At 42.5% G+C, this 15,237-nt stretch overlaps 1 protein-coding gene across 12 annotated transcripts in view; it reads right to left on the bottom strand.

Annotated features, from left to right (window-relative positions):
- Nucleotides 1-118: 118 nt before the first annotated feature.
- Nucleotides 119-15,237, bottom strand: part of ptk2ba (protein tyrosine kinase 2 beta, a) — a 50,297-nt gene continuing 35,178 nt past the window's right edge. For 11 of the 12 annotated variants that reach the window (XM_067367672.1, XM_067367671.1, XM_067367670.1 and 8 more), the window contains 4 exons: nucleotides 14,115-14,161; nucleotides 13,190-13,324; nucleotides 13,004-13,084; nucleotides 119-584 (listed from right to left, as the gene is read on the bottom strand). In XM_067367672.1, coding sequence (XP_067223773.1) covers nucleotides 369-584; nucleotides 13,004-13,084; nucleotides 13,190-13,324; nucleotides 14,115-14,161 — 479 coding nt within the window. In that variant the 3' untranslated portion in view covers nucleotides 119-368. The other variant, XM_067367677.1, reaches the window with a different exon arrangement.

Here is a 15,237-nt window from a genome sequence, read left to right as displayed (position 1 = left end):
CTGTATAGAAATACTAATTATATTGATGTTCCATTTATTTTCTATAAAAGCATATGTGTGAAGTTTAGAGAATTAAATAAGTTAATGCTTGAAATGACAAAACTGCAGATGTCTGTATTTATTTCCTTCCTTTATTTTCCTTCCTACACTTAATTAGAAAATTAAACATCTTTGACACTTTAAAAATGATTACAAGCAGACATTTGTGAAAAATATATTTAAAAACATTCAACATTGAAAGCACTGCTTTCATTACTTTTCGGAAGCATAAATAAAGCAAGTTGTGCCAGGTCATTTACAATTAAATTCATCCTCTAGCTTTCTCATTGGATAAAACCACCCGTTTGACATCCAATCAGGGATCAGATCTAGGGACTGGTGGGTTTGGCTATATTCGCTCGTACTCTGGCCTGGTCCACAGCATCCAGAAGATTCTTAGAGTCCATGGCCAGCGTGTGAGCGGCCGTCAGCATCTGCTTCTTACACTCGTCCTTCAGAGACGTGACGGCGTTCTGCTGAGCCAGACGCATCTTACTGATCAGTTCAGCCAGATCTTTATTCAGCAACTTCTGGGTTCCTTCAATCTGAGGAACAGAGGAGCCAGAACAACATTTTATACTGCATTTATATGCATTATTGGAGAAATTTATGAGGTTTCATTCAACATAGCTCACTAACCCAGCTAACAAAAATATGTTTTATAAATGTTTTGATAATGTTCCCATTAAGTTATGAAAACGTAATTTTTATGGATGTTCTCTGAATTTTTTTTAAGTTGAAGGGGCTATATGTAGAATTCAGAAACCCTTGTTATTAGCAACACCGGTGGCCATTGAGTGAACTGCAGCCAACAACTTATTGCTTGTGCTTATTGCTTATAACATACAAGAGACTGAGCGTGATTCAAAGCCCCAACATACTCACGGCGAAGTTCATTTTCTTTCTTTGCTTAGAAGAAGTTGGAAATACCTTTGCAGTGATATACAGTTAAAGAACATCCAAACACCATCCACACAGCTGAAAGTGACATTTTTATGGATATGTAAATATGTGACCTGATCCAGCAAAATGAGTCACAGTGACCCAAATTTCAAAATTGAGATTTTGGTATCAATGGAAAGATGAGACAATAAGCTTTAAAATGATATCCTAGTCAAAGTCATACCTTGAACTGTTTTAAAGATATACCCATTTGAATTATGGTCGTCTGCTCTCTTTTTCCAATTGAAAACCTGAGAAAATCGCTTTTAAAGTTTTTTGCCCGTTTTTTTTTTGTTGATATCTTTCAAAATCCATTGCATTTAAAGGGATAAACTATTTATTTTACAGCTTAATTTGACCAAAGACATTTTTATATATAAATGCTATTATACCAGGCTGAAGCTCAAATTATTTTAAAGTATTTATTTGAATTAATATTTTATAACGCACTTTTACAAAGATTTACTAAAAACAGAAAGATTGAACAGAGGTGCTACATTTTTGCTTGAGAGAGAGGGTGTGTGTGTGCATGTGTGTGTGAGAGTGAGAAAGAGAGAGAGAGAGAAAGTGAGAGAGACAGAGAGATAAACAAAAAGAGAAAAAATAATGCTAGCCTATGAAATCATATCTTTGTGTAGGCTAGTTGACAATAACAGTGTAAAGGGGCTTGCAAACCGGACGCGAAGTTCAACGCCGCGACATGTCTTAAAATTCGAAAGCATTATTTTCTATTGTTTTCTGGGCGCTGCGGACAGGTGCCGAATGTTGCCGCTGTTGTGCGTACACTCATAGAAAACAATGAGTTTGAATTTTAACCCTCTGGAGTCTGAGGCTGATTTGGGGCTTGGAGAAGTTTTGACATGCCCTGACATTTGTGCTTTTTTCAGTTGTTCATAAACATATAAATGACAAAAGTGTCATTACACTGTATTCAGCACAAACTAGGCTACCATAATATATGAGGAACATGTATGTACATGTTTGTATTTTTGAAGGAATAATGTTTATACGTGGTTATTGAAAAAACAAAAAACTTAAGTCACTGAAATAAGGCCAAAAAAAAGTATATTAAATCTGTGTTCACAAGACTTCTGGGTATTAGAGGTTGTAGACTAGAGTTTTTGCTTCAGAATTATGTAAACAATTATGCTGCCTACTCCATGTTATGATATAGACACGGAGGCAGAGATAAAAGCAATCCAGGTGAGCTTTATTGAACAATATGTGGAACACAGAGTGATAATGGCTGTTATCAGGTTCTTGAGAGATGAATATAAAGTAATACTGTCCTTGTGTGGTTTGGGGATCCAGGAGTTGAGCTGAGATGGAGGGAGACGTTGGAGACACTCACACACACAGAAGGGTAAGCACACGAAGGGACCAGGAGATGAAGGAGATGAAGGAGATCGCTGGAGCAGGTAAGTATGTCGATGGGGAGTCCTTAAGGTAAGCATATACATGGAGTAGTGCAAACGAGACCGGACAGTGAGTGTGTGTGAGAGTGGTGGCTTTGTAGTGCTGGTGATTGCAGAGTGAATGAGGTGCAGGTGGCGGTGATTAATAAGCTGGAGATTGAGTGCGTGGGTACTGTGGTGAGGTGGAGCCTGGCGTGTCTGTGACAGTACCCCCCCTCCCACGGCCCGCTCCTGAGGGCCGCGGACCCCGACGTCGTGGTGGTCTTCCCCTGGGTCGCGGGGCAGGTCTGTCTGGATGGTTGGTATGGAAGTTCTGTAACAGAAGAGGATCAAGGATATCATTCCTGGGAACCCATGAGCGTTCTTCGGGACCATAGTCCTCCCAGTCCACGAGGTACTCGAGTTTACCACCACGGCGCCGGGAATCCAAGATCTCGTGGACCACGTAGGCTGTGCCGTCCTCTAGGAGAAGTGGAAGGGGGGGCTCGGCGGCTGCCACGTCAGGCTCTGTGGAGGGAACAACAGAAGGGTGGTGAGGTTTGAGTAGAGATACGTGAAATGTAGGATGGATTCTACTATACTGTGCCGGGAGTTGGAGACGATAGGTGACGGGGTTGATCTGCCGAAGGATGGTGAACGGGCCAATGAAGCGGGGACTCAGCTTTTTGCAGGGCAGACGCATCCTGATGTCCCGGGTGGACAGCCAGACCTTCTGCCCCGGCTGGTAGACAGGAGCCTCGGAGCGTCGAAGGTCGGCTGCCATCTTGCGTCTGCGCAGGGCCCTCTGCAGCTGGTGGTGAGCTGAGTCCCACACCCTCTCGCTCTCCCGGAACCAGTAGTCGACTGCCGCAACGTTGGAGGGTTCCCCGTCCCAGGGGAACATCGGGGGTTGGTAGCCGAGTACGCACTGGAAGGGTGTTAGTCCCGTTGATGCCTGGCGGAGAGAGTTCTGTGCGTACTCGGCCCAACCCAGGTACTGGTTCCAGGAGTTCTGGTGGCCGTGACAGAAGGTACGCAGGAAGCGGCCGATCTCCTGGATCTTCCGTTCCGTCTGCCCGTTCGACTGAGGATGGTATCCAGACGATAGGCTGACGGTCACACCCAGGAGGGAGAAGAAGGCTTTCCAGACGTGTGAGACAAACTGGGGTCCTCTGTCGGAGACGATGTCTTCAGGTAATCCATAATAGCGAAAAACATGATTAAACATTAGTTCTGCGGTGGCCATGGCGGTAGGTAGACCCTCCAGGGGTATCAGACGGCAGGACTTTGAGAAGCGGTCCACCACCACCAGGATGCATGTGTGACCGTCAGACTCGGGGAGATCGGTGACGAAGTCCACTCCCAGGTGTGACCAGGGTCTCTCAGGAACGGGCAGAGGAAAGAGCTTGCCGGTGGGAAGATGGCGTGGGCTCTTGGAGATGGCGCACTCCCTGCAGCCCTGCACGTACCTCCTGACGTCGTTGGCCATGTTGGGCCACCAGAAGCGTTGTTTGAGCAACGAGAGGGTCTCCTTGACCCCCGGATGACCAGTGCCAAGTGAAGAGTGGATGCTGTGCAGGAGTGGAGTGCGACGTGCCCGTGTGATGTATTGCAAGCCTTGTGGGCAACCCGGCGGAGTGCGTGTGGAGGCATTGGTGGAGGGAATAGTTTCTTCGGACCACTGGATGGGGTTCACGAAGATGGACTCCGGCAGAATGGTATCAGGCTTTTCGGGCTTTTCCTCAGGAGCATAGAGGCGAGATAGGGCGTCAGCTTTCGTATTCTTAGAACCAGGACGGTAGGAGATGGAGAAGTTGAATCTAGAGAAGAACATCGCCCAGCGAGCTTGGCGAGGGTTGAGTCTCTTAGCGGCCTTCAGATATTCGAGGTTTTTGTGATCAGTGAGAACTTGAAACGGGTGAGTAGCTCCCTCCAACCAATGCCTCCACTCCTCAAGGGCAAGCTTGACGGCCAAGAGTTCGCGGTCACCGATGTCGTAGTTGACCTCCGCCGGGTTGAGCTTGCGGGAGAAGAAGGCACATGGATGGAGTCTACTTGGTGTCCCCTGCTGCTGTGAAAGGACCGCTCCCACTCCGGTGGTAGATGCGTCCACCTCAACGATGAACGGGAGGTCCGGGTTAGGGTGGACGAGGAGGGGAGCGGTGGTGAATGCTTTCTTCAGGGTCTCAAAGGCATTGGTGGCTTGAGGAGACCAGGACAGAGACTTGGGCTGGTGACGGAGTAGGTTGGTGAGTGGACTGACGATAGTGCTGTAATTCTTGATAAACCGGCGATAGAAATTGGAGAAACCTAGGAATCTTTGGAGCTCTTTGATAGTAGTAGGAGTGGGCCAGGACTGTATAGCGGAGACCTTCCCCTCGTCCATCCGGATGCCACTGTGATCAATCACGTACCCCAGGAACTGGACAGAGGGTTGATGAAATGAGCATTTTTCCGCCTTGAGGAAGAGATGAAACTGCCGTAAGCGCTGGAGGACCTCCGCAACGTGGTGGCGATGTTCGGCCAAGCTCCGGGAGTAGATGAGGATGTCATCTATATAAACCAGAACGGACTTATGGAGAAACTCCCGGAGCACCTCGTGGATGAAATCCTGGAATACGGAGGGGGCGTTGACCAGGCCATACGGCATCACGAGGTATTCGTAGTGTCCTGTGGGCGTGACAAAGGCGGTCTTCCACTCGTCCCCCTCACGTATCCGGATGAGGTTGTACGCGCTGCGGAGGTCCAACTTGGTGAACACAGTGGCACCGCGGAGATGTTCCAGGGCCGCTGGGACGAGGGGAAGTGGATAGCGGAACTTTATGGTGATCTTGTTGAGGGCACGGTAATCGATGCAGGGCCTCAAGCCTCCGTCCTTCTTTGCCACGAAGAAGAAGCTTGAAGCAGCAGGGGAAGTAGACGGGCGGATGTAACCTTGTTCGAGTGCCTCCTTGATGTATTCCTCCATGGCCTTCTCCTCCGGTATGGACAGGGGGTATATGCGTCCCCTGGGCACTGGTTCACCCGGCAGCAGATCGATGGCGCAGTCCCATGGCCGGTGTGGAGGAAGCTTGGAGGCGCGTTGCGGGCAGAAAACGTCACTGAAGGGGGCGTAGTCCGGGGGGACATCCACGGAGCGCTTCTCAACAGGACTCTCGATGGACGTGGCGTTCACGAGAAGAGGCTTGGAGAGTGGAGATTTCGGAACAGGAAGCGCTGGGAAGCAGTCTGGGAAGCAGTGATCGCCCCACTTCAGGACTTCGCCCGTGCGCCAGGAGATGTTGGGGTTGTGTTGTTCCAGCCATGGGCGCCCTAGAACCACGTCAGCGGTGGATTCCTCCAGAACCAGCAAATGGATGTGTTCAGTGTGCAAGATTCCGATGCTGAGTTGAAGTGGACCCACGCAGTGACGGATGTGTCTGCGGCTTAGGGGTTTGCCCGTGATGGAGTGGATTTGATAGCTCGTCGGTGAAGGAGAGATCTTGAGGTTGAGTTGTCTACAGAGGGTGCCTGAGATGAAGTTTCCGGCTGACCCTGAATCAAGGAGCGCCACCACTGGAACAGAGATGTTAGCAGCAGTAAGGGTTACAGTTGTAGTGAGTGGTTTCATTTTCTGAATGGAGGGAAATATTGCACTCACCACGGGTCGAGGAGGACGTATTGGGCATGTGGAGAGATTGTGCCCCATAGTCCCGCAATAGAGACAGAGATTCAGGGCCAGCCTTCTTTGTCTTTCATTAGGAGTGAGACGAGAATGATCGATTTGCATGGGTTCTGTGGCTGGTTCTGGGGAGCTGACGGGTTCAGATCGACGGAGGAGGTTGGTGATGGATGACTGGCCCTGGTGTTCTTGAATACACGACTGCATACGGGACCCCACGCGGATGGCGAGTTGGATGAAGCGTTCTAATCCCATGGAGTCCTCGTATGCAGCGAGATGCAGCCGCACGGAGGGTTCCAGCCCCTGACGGAACGTGGTGATGAGGGCTTGCTCGTTCCATCCGCTGGTGGCGGCTAGCGTTCGAAACTGCAAGGCATATTCGTTAACAGAGAGGTTTCTTTGCTTTAGATTGTAAAGTTTCTCACCAGTCGTGGAATCAGTCAAAGGCTTCCCAAATACTTCCCGGAAGTGGGAGACGAACGCCGAATAGGACTGGACGACTGGGCCTTTCTGGGTCCATAGCGAATCTGCCCATTGCAGAGCCTTCCCTTGCAGTTGTGAAATAATGAACGCTATTTTAGCCGTGTCTGTGGTGTAGAGGTGCGGCTGCATCTCCAGGACCAGTTCGCATTGGAGAAGGAATCCGCTGCATTCCTCCGCCGATCCAGAGTAGGGCGCCGGTTTGGCCATGGGACTGGCGGTGAATGCAGGTGAAGGAGCGGTGCTGGTGGGTGCGGAGACAGCCGTGTTGAGGGATGACGATGTTGAGGGCTGTGGTGTGAGTGCTCGATGCAGCACGTCCACGAGTTCCTGGAATGGATCGTCGGTACTCATGCCGTTAAGTTGTTATGGTCCGGTCTTCTGATATGATATAGACACGGAGGCAGAGATAAAAGCAATCCAGGTGAGCTTTATTGAACAATATGTGGAACACAGAGTGATAATGGCTGTTATCAGGTTCTTGAGAGATGAATATAAAGTAATACTGTCCTTGTGTGGTTTGGGGATCCAGGAGTTGAGCTGAGATGGAGGGAGACGTTGGAGACACTCACACACACAGAAGGGTAAGCACACGAAGGGACCAGGAGATGAAGGAGATGAAGGAGATCGCTGGAGCAGGTAAGTATGTCGATGGGGAGTCCTTAAGGTAAGCATATACATGGAGTAGTGCAAACGAGACCGGACAGTGAGTGTGTGTGAGAGTGGTGGCTTTGTAGTGCTGGTGATTGCAGAGTGAATGAGGTGCAGGTGGCGGTGATTAATAAGCTGGAGATTGAGTGCGTGGGTACTGTGGTGAGGTGGAGCCTGGCGTGTCTGTGACACTCCATATAAAACAATATATTGATTTAGTTTTTGTAACACACTTTTTGTCAAGAAACACAGTATGCGTGGAGGCGTGAATGATCATGAATAATGGGCCATTTACACCTGAGAATACAAAAGAATCACATAATAATGACCTGAAATGACTTGCATATTAATGAGGCCTTTCAGTCAGGTAGGCTGTGAAAAAAAAAACCTGTAATAATGTCTCAGCTCATCATAAACAGCAATACTGTGAAATATTATTACAATTTAAAATAATGGTATTCTATTATATTCTTTAAAATATATTGTATTTCTGTGATGCAAAGTGTCTGAACAATTATGTTACCTCTATGGCATTTCATATAGGCTTTTAGCTTAAAAGAATGCACATTTGGAGAAATATTGATGGATTTTTATATATTTATGTCAATTTTCTATACTAAGAAGTAATATTTATTGTCATCACTATGAGTGCTAGATACTGTGTTTTTAATTCATACTTGCAGCCGGAGGGCGCTCTGTGCACCTTTAGGCCACAAATTCATATAAAGAAGAAAAGGAACTAGGAACTAACGGCATGTCTTCTAGAGATCACTAACCATGGCTTTAACATCCAAATAAACACTTTTCAAGACAATAAATACACAATTTTTTTTTAAAAAGATGTAATATAAGTCTAAGGTGTCCCCTGAATGTGTCTGTGAAGTTTCAGCTCAAAATACCCCATAGATTTTTTTTATTCATTTTTTTAACTGCCTATTTTGGGGCATTATAAGTGAGCCGTTCAGGGCTACTGGCCCTTTAATTCTCGTGCTCCACAGCCACGGAGCTCGCGCTTGGATCTTTACAAAGTGTTCGTCATGTATGCGTCGGATTATGTGAGTATTGTATAAGCGGTGCAGGGGGTAAAGCTTACAACATTATTAAATCAATGTATTCGAACAACAAATGTGCAACACGAATTGGCAACAAACATACAGAATTCTTCACCCAGAAGACAGGAGTGCGGCAGGGCTGTAGCCTGAGTCCAATTATTAATATGTGATATGTGATTATTAATATGCAAAAAAGATCCCTCAAATTCTGGATACATCTAAAATCAAGTCCCACAGAATCGCTACATTTTAAAGCATTACAAACCCAAGAACTGAACCCCGAAGAGAGCTCCCTCAGTCAGCTGGTCCTGAGACTTACTAACCTGACTAACTCTACTAACACTAACCAGTCTCAGACCAGCACTGCTTCTCCAAACATCAAAATAAACCAAATTTTCAAACAATCTAAAAACACATATCTGGAACATTGGGATGAGGAAACTAAAACACAAAGTAAATTACAATTCTATCGAACTCTAAAATCAAATTATGAATTAGAAGAATATCTCCGAAGTGTCAAAGACACAAAGCAGAGACGAATCCTGACCAAGTACAGGCTCAGTGAGCACAGTCTAGCCATCGAGACCGGCAGACACAGAAAGAGCTGGCTACCCAGAGAGCAAAGGGTGTGTGTTCACTGCAGGACAGGAGAGACTTCCTCCTTCACTGTTAAAAATACATATCAATTAGAGATCTCTACTTCATCAAATTTAGTAACGTAATGAAGAACTTTACAACCATGAGTGAAGTAGAGCAAATAAAGTTAATATTAGGAGAGGGACCGACAGCAGCACTGGCTGCGAGATACGTGTGGATGTGCCACAGCCTGAGAGACAGCAGGTGAATGTGTGTAATGTGTGTGTCTGACCTCAGAGTGTTTCCCTACCGTCCACCACAGTGACCCTCCGTACATGTGTGTGTATATAATTGTTTAACCACTGTGGTACCAAATGTTCAGACATGTTCTATTGTGTTACACTGTTAATTTAAGTTTAAGTTATGCTGTAATATTTGATAGCATTATAATATTTGATATTATTTTCTTCTATTATACAGATGTTTTTATTATTGTTTTATGTATGCTTTGGCAATATTGTATGATTTACAGTCATGCCAATAAGGCAATTTTGAATTTGAATTTGTATACTGTTATATTGTTTACATTTGATTCTGAATGAGTTTGGCTGTGCTCCATGGCTAATGGCTAATGGCTAATGCTACACTGTTGGAGAGATTTATAAAGAATGAAGTTGTTTATGAATTATATAGACTGCGAGTGTTTAATAATGAAAATAGCGACAGTCTTGTCTCCGTGAATACAGTATGAAACAATGGTAACTTTAACCACATTTAACAGTACATTAGCAACATGCTAACGAAACATTTAGAAAAATAATTTACAAATATCACTAAAAATATCATGATATCATGGATCATGTCAGTTATTATTGCTCCATCTGCCATTTTTCGCTATTGTTCTTGCTTGCTTACCTAGTCTGATGATTCAGCTGTGCAGATCCAGACGTTACTGGCTGCCCTTGTCTAATGCCTTTCATAATGTTGGGATCAAGGGCTGGCATATGCAAATATTGGGAGCGTACACCCCGACTGTTACGTAACAATGTTGAGATTCACCTGTTCTTCGGAGGTCTTTTAAACAAATGAGAATTATATAAGAAGGAGGAAACAATGGAGTCTGAGATTCACTTTATGTCATTTCCATGTACTGAACTCTTGTTATTTGACTATGCCAAAATAAATTCAATTTTTCATTTGAGGGCACCTTTAACAAATAGAGTGCCTCAGGGATGACGCATTTTTGTAGGCAAAACCCGGAAGCGAGATAGCATTTTAGGACTTCCGGTTCCAACGCCGTAAAGTCTATGGGTTTTTTTAATGGGTTTTTGCTAAATCGCCTGAAATAAGGTCTGTGGTTAACAAAGCCTCTAAATACTTTCACGTTTTGATCTATGACATAAAACACACCAGTTATAACCCACTTGTGAATTTTTAAACTTTTACTGTGTCTTAAAATCGGTGGTTGCTAACAAATTGTTAAAAGGAACTACTTCCTTTGGCGGGGACTTTAGACGTCATCATGACAAACAGGACATTTGGACAGCATTTCTCATGAAAAAGTGGATAAGTATTAATAACAGCGCAGATCATAATCAGCGAGCATGTTTTTAAATAAAGTTGTTTTCTAAATAAAGTTTGAGGAAGCTTGGTGGTGGTGACGTTGATCCGCGACCATGGTGTGCTGTAGTCCGTTTATAGCCTACTGGTAGCCTTTTATATCTGACGACTTTATTTAGGCTTCAAAATCTATAAATGTTGTGTTAACTTGTAAAGATTTTGTTGACAGACAAAACGTGTAAGTGTCATAACCCTTTGTTAAACACAGAGCTTATTTTCTGCGATTTTCCAAAAGTCTATGGGAAAAATGCAAAGGCTTTCGATCGAGGGAACCCGTGTGCCGCTAACTTCCGGGTTGGCCAACAAAAACATGTCATCCCTTGGGTACTCTATTCATAACGGAGATACCAGCGCGTGATAGTCTGACAGAAGGATGGCTGGACCAATCACGTGCCTGTCAGTCGAAACGGGGCTTCCCATTGATAAAAATCTGCGTTTATGTCAGTGTGTTTTGATTGGTTCTATACACCATATTTGGAGAGCAGAGATAGTGGTGTTTCAGGGGATACCAGGAAATGCTCATAAGTGACGAGAGTTGAGAAGTTCATTTCCAGCTAATTTAGTAAAACCATGTCAAATTTAATAGCCATTTAAATACCTTTAAAAAATAATCTCCCAAAATTTCGTAGTCCAGATAATTGAATAAAGTCTGTTTGTTGAAATTAGCATAGAGCGGCGCGGCGCTGCGCGTCTTGGATGATGAAAGCGTCAAGGAGAGTTGAAGTCAGGTCGACTTTATGGTAATGAGCTATGACACGGTTCAGCGGCAACCAATCGGAATGTAGAGGTTCGGGGGTTCTAATCCACCCTTGTGTATTTATTTTTATTTTTTTGTCATTAAAAACAAAGATGTTCATCAGTGACTGTATATCAAGAGCAGGTACACGTTTATGTGCATTTTGTTTTGTAATTTCACACTTGTCCATGTGAAGATTGCGCAGTGTGCATGAGCGCCAAGAGAACACTGTTGTGCCACTGATAACAGTGGCAATGAGTGCTCAACATGGTTTCAAAAACAACACATCTAACGGCTAATCAACTAGAGATGTTTCTTTCGTATTAGATACATCCGTACCACAAGATGTTTCAAAAAGTGTTGGGGACATGTCCCACCCGTCCCACCCGCAAATTATGCCTATGACTGTTATGATAGTTTGATTATAAAGTATATTTGAGACTAAAGATCTGGCTATGTGAGACTGTAGGTTGAATTAATCGCTTTTCTTTGCATGACACATTGACATTACAATACATAATGGCTATTCTGGTATTATCCTGAACATTGTATAAGCATTCATTTCATGTGTCATTGAACGAAAAAGAGAAGAGAAGTTCCCGGAGCATTTATAAATGACACATCGTTTTGATTTTCCTGGTGAAACCGGCCCAAATCCTTTACACAAAATACAGTCTATAGGCTTTCATAGACAATCTAAGTCGGGAAGGTCTCGTTTTTTAAGTTTCGTTTCAAGCTGTTCACACATGGGCAATAAAAAAAGCAATTAATATATGAAAATTCTTACATAAAGCCCCTTTAAGGAAACATTCCATTTTATCATTTTATAAAAAATTATAATAACGTTACTTGTGAATGTTCCAAAACTAAAAGGTTTCAGAAAAAAAAACATTCCATGAACAAAGTATATTAATATTTTTGTGCTAGCATTTTTAGAACAATATCAAGGACCAGATAACTCTAGCTAAGCGTTCTATTAATGGCTCTGGAAAAATGTTTGTTCATATCTTTGAGAGAACCTATCTATCCAGAACGTTCTGAGAATGTTTTCTATTAGCTGGGATATCACTATGGATATATTTTTTTAAGGCAGAAGCTATTTGCACTAAGTGCAAATAGTGATAGATGCTATTTACACTAAGTGAAAATAGCATATTTTCTTAGCGATATATGCTACTTACACTAAGTAAAAATAGCTGTAGATGCTATTTACACTAAGTAAAAATATCAATATATTCCATTCACACTAAGTGACAATAGCAGCATTTTCTCAGTGATATGCTATTTACACTAGATGAACATAGTGATTCTATTTACACCATGTAAAAGTATCAGCTCTTTGCAATAAGAGTAAATAGTAATTAGATGCTATCTATACTTTATATTGGCAGATACCTCATTATTTTTGTACATTAACAGGATGCAATAATATCATAGTGTGTAAATGATTATTTTTATTTAAATTATTAAATGGATGCTGCCTTACTGGGAGAATAAAAACCGTCCCTACACCTTCCCCTAACCCTACCCAGTAAACACTTAATATTATTAAACACTCGCTCGCAGTTTATTTCCACTTTTAGAACATTATTTTCATTTTCATCGAAAACAAATGTAAGCTTGGCAAAAGGCGGATTCGAACCATTGTCGATCGCGTTAAAAGCCAAGTCTGCAAGCCTTATTTGCTACTGCTGTGCCACTGAAGATATTGAATTCCATGCGTCTTTTTTAAAACTTGAGTGTCCGAACCAGACATTGGTGGGTAGAGCTAGTGTAAATAGCATTTGCCAATAAGGGCAGCCATTTGCACTTAGTGTAAATAGACACTCTAAAGATTTTTTAAATCTTTTACCTCCGTTCTGATGGATTCATGTAAAGACGGGAGGATGTCATCCACACTGCGGATCAGACTGCGCAACGTCATTCCTACCGACTGCCAAATAAGACAATAATGACCTCATCAAACACAGAAACACGACTCCAAACATTAAGCATCAAGCATAAATGACCAGAAATTAAATGTTCAAAGTTGACTTACCTTCACCACATTGACGTACTCTGAGGCTGGTAACGTGTTGACATCGTTCTTCAGCTGTACTACAACCTTCACCATCTCCATGACATTATGGTAGACCATGTCATCTGTGCGATCCAGTTCTGCTGTGGGCGCCGGCTATGACAGTCAAAATCAATCAGTGTTAATACAAGCATCAAATCATTGCAAATAATGTTAATGCATGGATTTTATCAGATAAAATTATTGCATTGTGATTTAAACCATGAAAAACACAGACTTGGCAGATTCAGAAGGGAAAGCTAGAAATCTGTCCAATCTAAAAAGGGCTTTAATTTGAGTAATTTTTAATTATTAATTATTTATTTTTTCAGTTTTATTTATTTTATTTTTTTTTTACATTTAAACAATTAAAAATGAAAAATGTTAGCAACTAGGTGAAATAAAATGTTTGTTTTTTAAAACAATATATTATATATTTTATTTAAATTAATGTTTACTTAAAGAAACAAAAATGCTTTTTTTTATGGTTTTAGTTCCTATAATAAACCAGAAACATGTACGTTTCACTTCTTAAAAAAGTTATCAGTCTTTCTATTTTATTTATTACTTTACTCGTTTGGTGGTGCTGACCAAAGCTACTGCATAGCTCAAAGACAGGTGGTTTCATTTCAACTTCACCAAAGCTGAAGTTTACAGATATGTGGGGAGGGAATTGTCCTTCATCCTCTATCTACTGACCCATTATCAAGGTGAGCTCAAAAGGCCCAAAGCTCATCAGGTTTTAGTCACAGAGCACCCAGTAAAACCCGCCGCTTTGATTGCTGCCATCTGCCCGTCTAGAAACTTCCAAAGAACGGCTGACACCTTTATTCAGCAGCTTCAAAAAGAGATCAGAAGTCTCTGCTGCCCTTCACTCTGTCCCTAACTGCATTAAGACAGCAATTACCTGAGCGGACACCCGTGGGGGCTTCTCTGGGGGACCCTGGGATTGAGCTGAGAGCAAAACACAGACAAAAAGAGTGTGACAACATAGAAGAAGCTTTACTATGGATCCTATAAAAAATCATTAAAATTGTGACAATATAAGTATTAACTACTGAAATAATAGTTATTAAAAGAAATGGATCAGGAATATTTAATCATGTCAAACCAGTGGTGCATCAACAACAGTGTTGTCATTGGAACCTAAAACCGAAGCTAAAACTATTCAAAATGATTTGTGTATAATTTTGTAATAAAGCTGAAATATCAAATTGATATGAAATATCAATATTACATGAAAAACACAAATTACAAATATTGCCTTGGCAACTAACTGAAAGAGACCACATTCACACTGCAGCAGAATATGTTTGTCAGTCCTGTATTTGAGTCCTTAAAGGTGCCCTAGATTCAAAAATTGAATTTACCTCGGCATAGTAAAATAACAAGTGTTCAGTACATGGAAATGACATACAATGAGTCTCAAACTCCATTGTTTCCTCCTCCTTATATAAATCTCATTTGTTTAAAAGACCTTCGAAGAACAGGCGAATCTCAACATAACACTGACTGTTACGAAACAGTCAGGATCATTAATATGTACGTCCCCAGTATTTGCATATGCCAGCCCATGATCGAGGCATTACACAAGGGCAGCCAGTATTAATGTCTGGATGTGCACAGCTGAATCATCAGAAGGTAAGCAAGCAAGGACAATAGCAAAAAATGGCAGATGGAGCAATAATAACTGACATGATTTATGATAACATGATATTTTTAGTGATATTTGTAAATTGTCTTTCTAAATGTTTCGTTACCATGTTGCTAATGTACTGTTAAATGTGGTTAAAGTTACCATCGTTTCTTACTGTATTCACGGAGACAAGAGCCGTCGTTATTTTCATTATTAAACACTCGCAGTCTGTATAATTCATAAACACAACTTCATTCTTTATAAATCTCTCCAACAGTGTAGCATTATCCGTTAGCCACGGAGCATAGCCTCAAACTCATTCAGAATCAAATGTAAACATCAAAATAAACACTGTACTTGTGCGATTAGACATGCTGCATGACGAACACTTTGT

The sequence above is a fragment of the Chanodichthys erythropterus genome, chromosome 18 (genome assembly GCF_024489055.1).
Source record: "Chanodichthys erythropterus isolate Z2021 chromosome 18, ASM2448905v1, whole genome shotgun sequence".
In the NCBI taxonomy this organism is placed as follows: domain Eukaryota; kingdom Metazoa; phylum Chordata; class Actinopteri; order Cypriniformes; family Xenocyprididae; genus Chanodichthys; species Chanodichthys erythropterus.
This window is presented reverse-complemented; position numbering and strand designations above follow the sequence as displayed.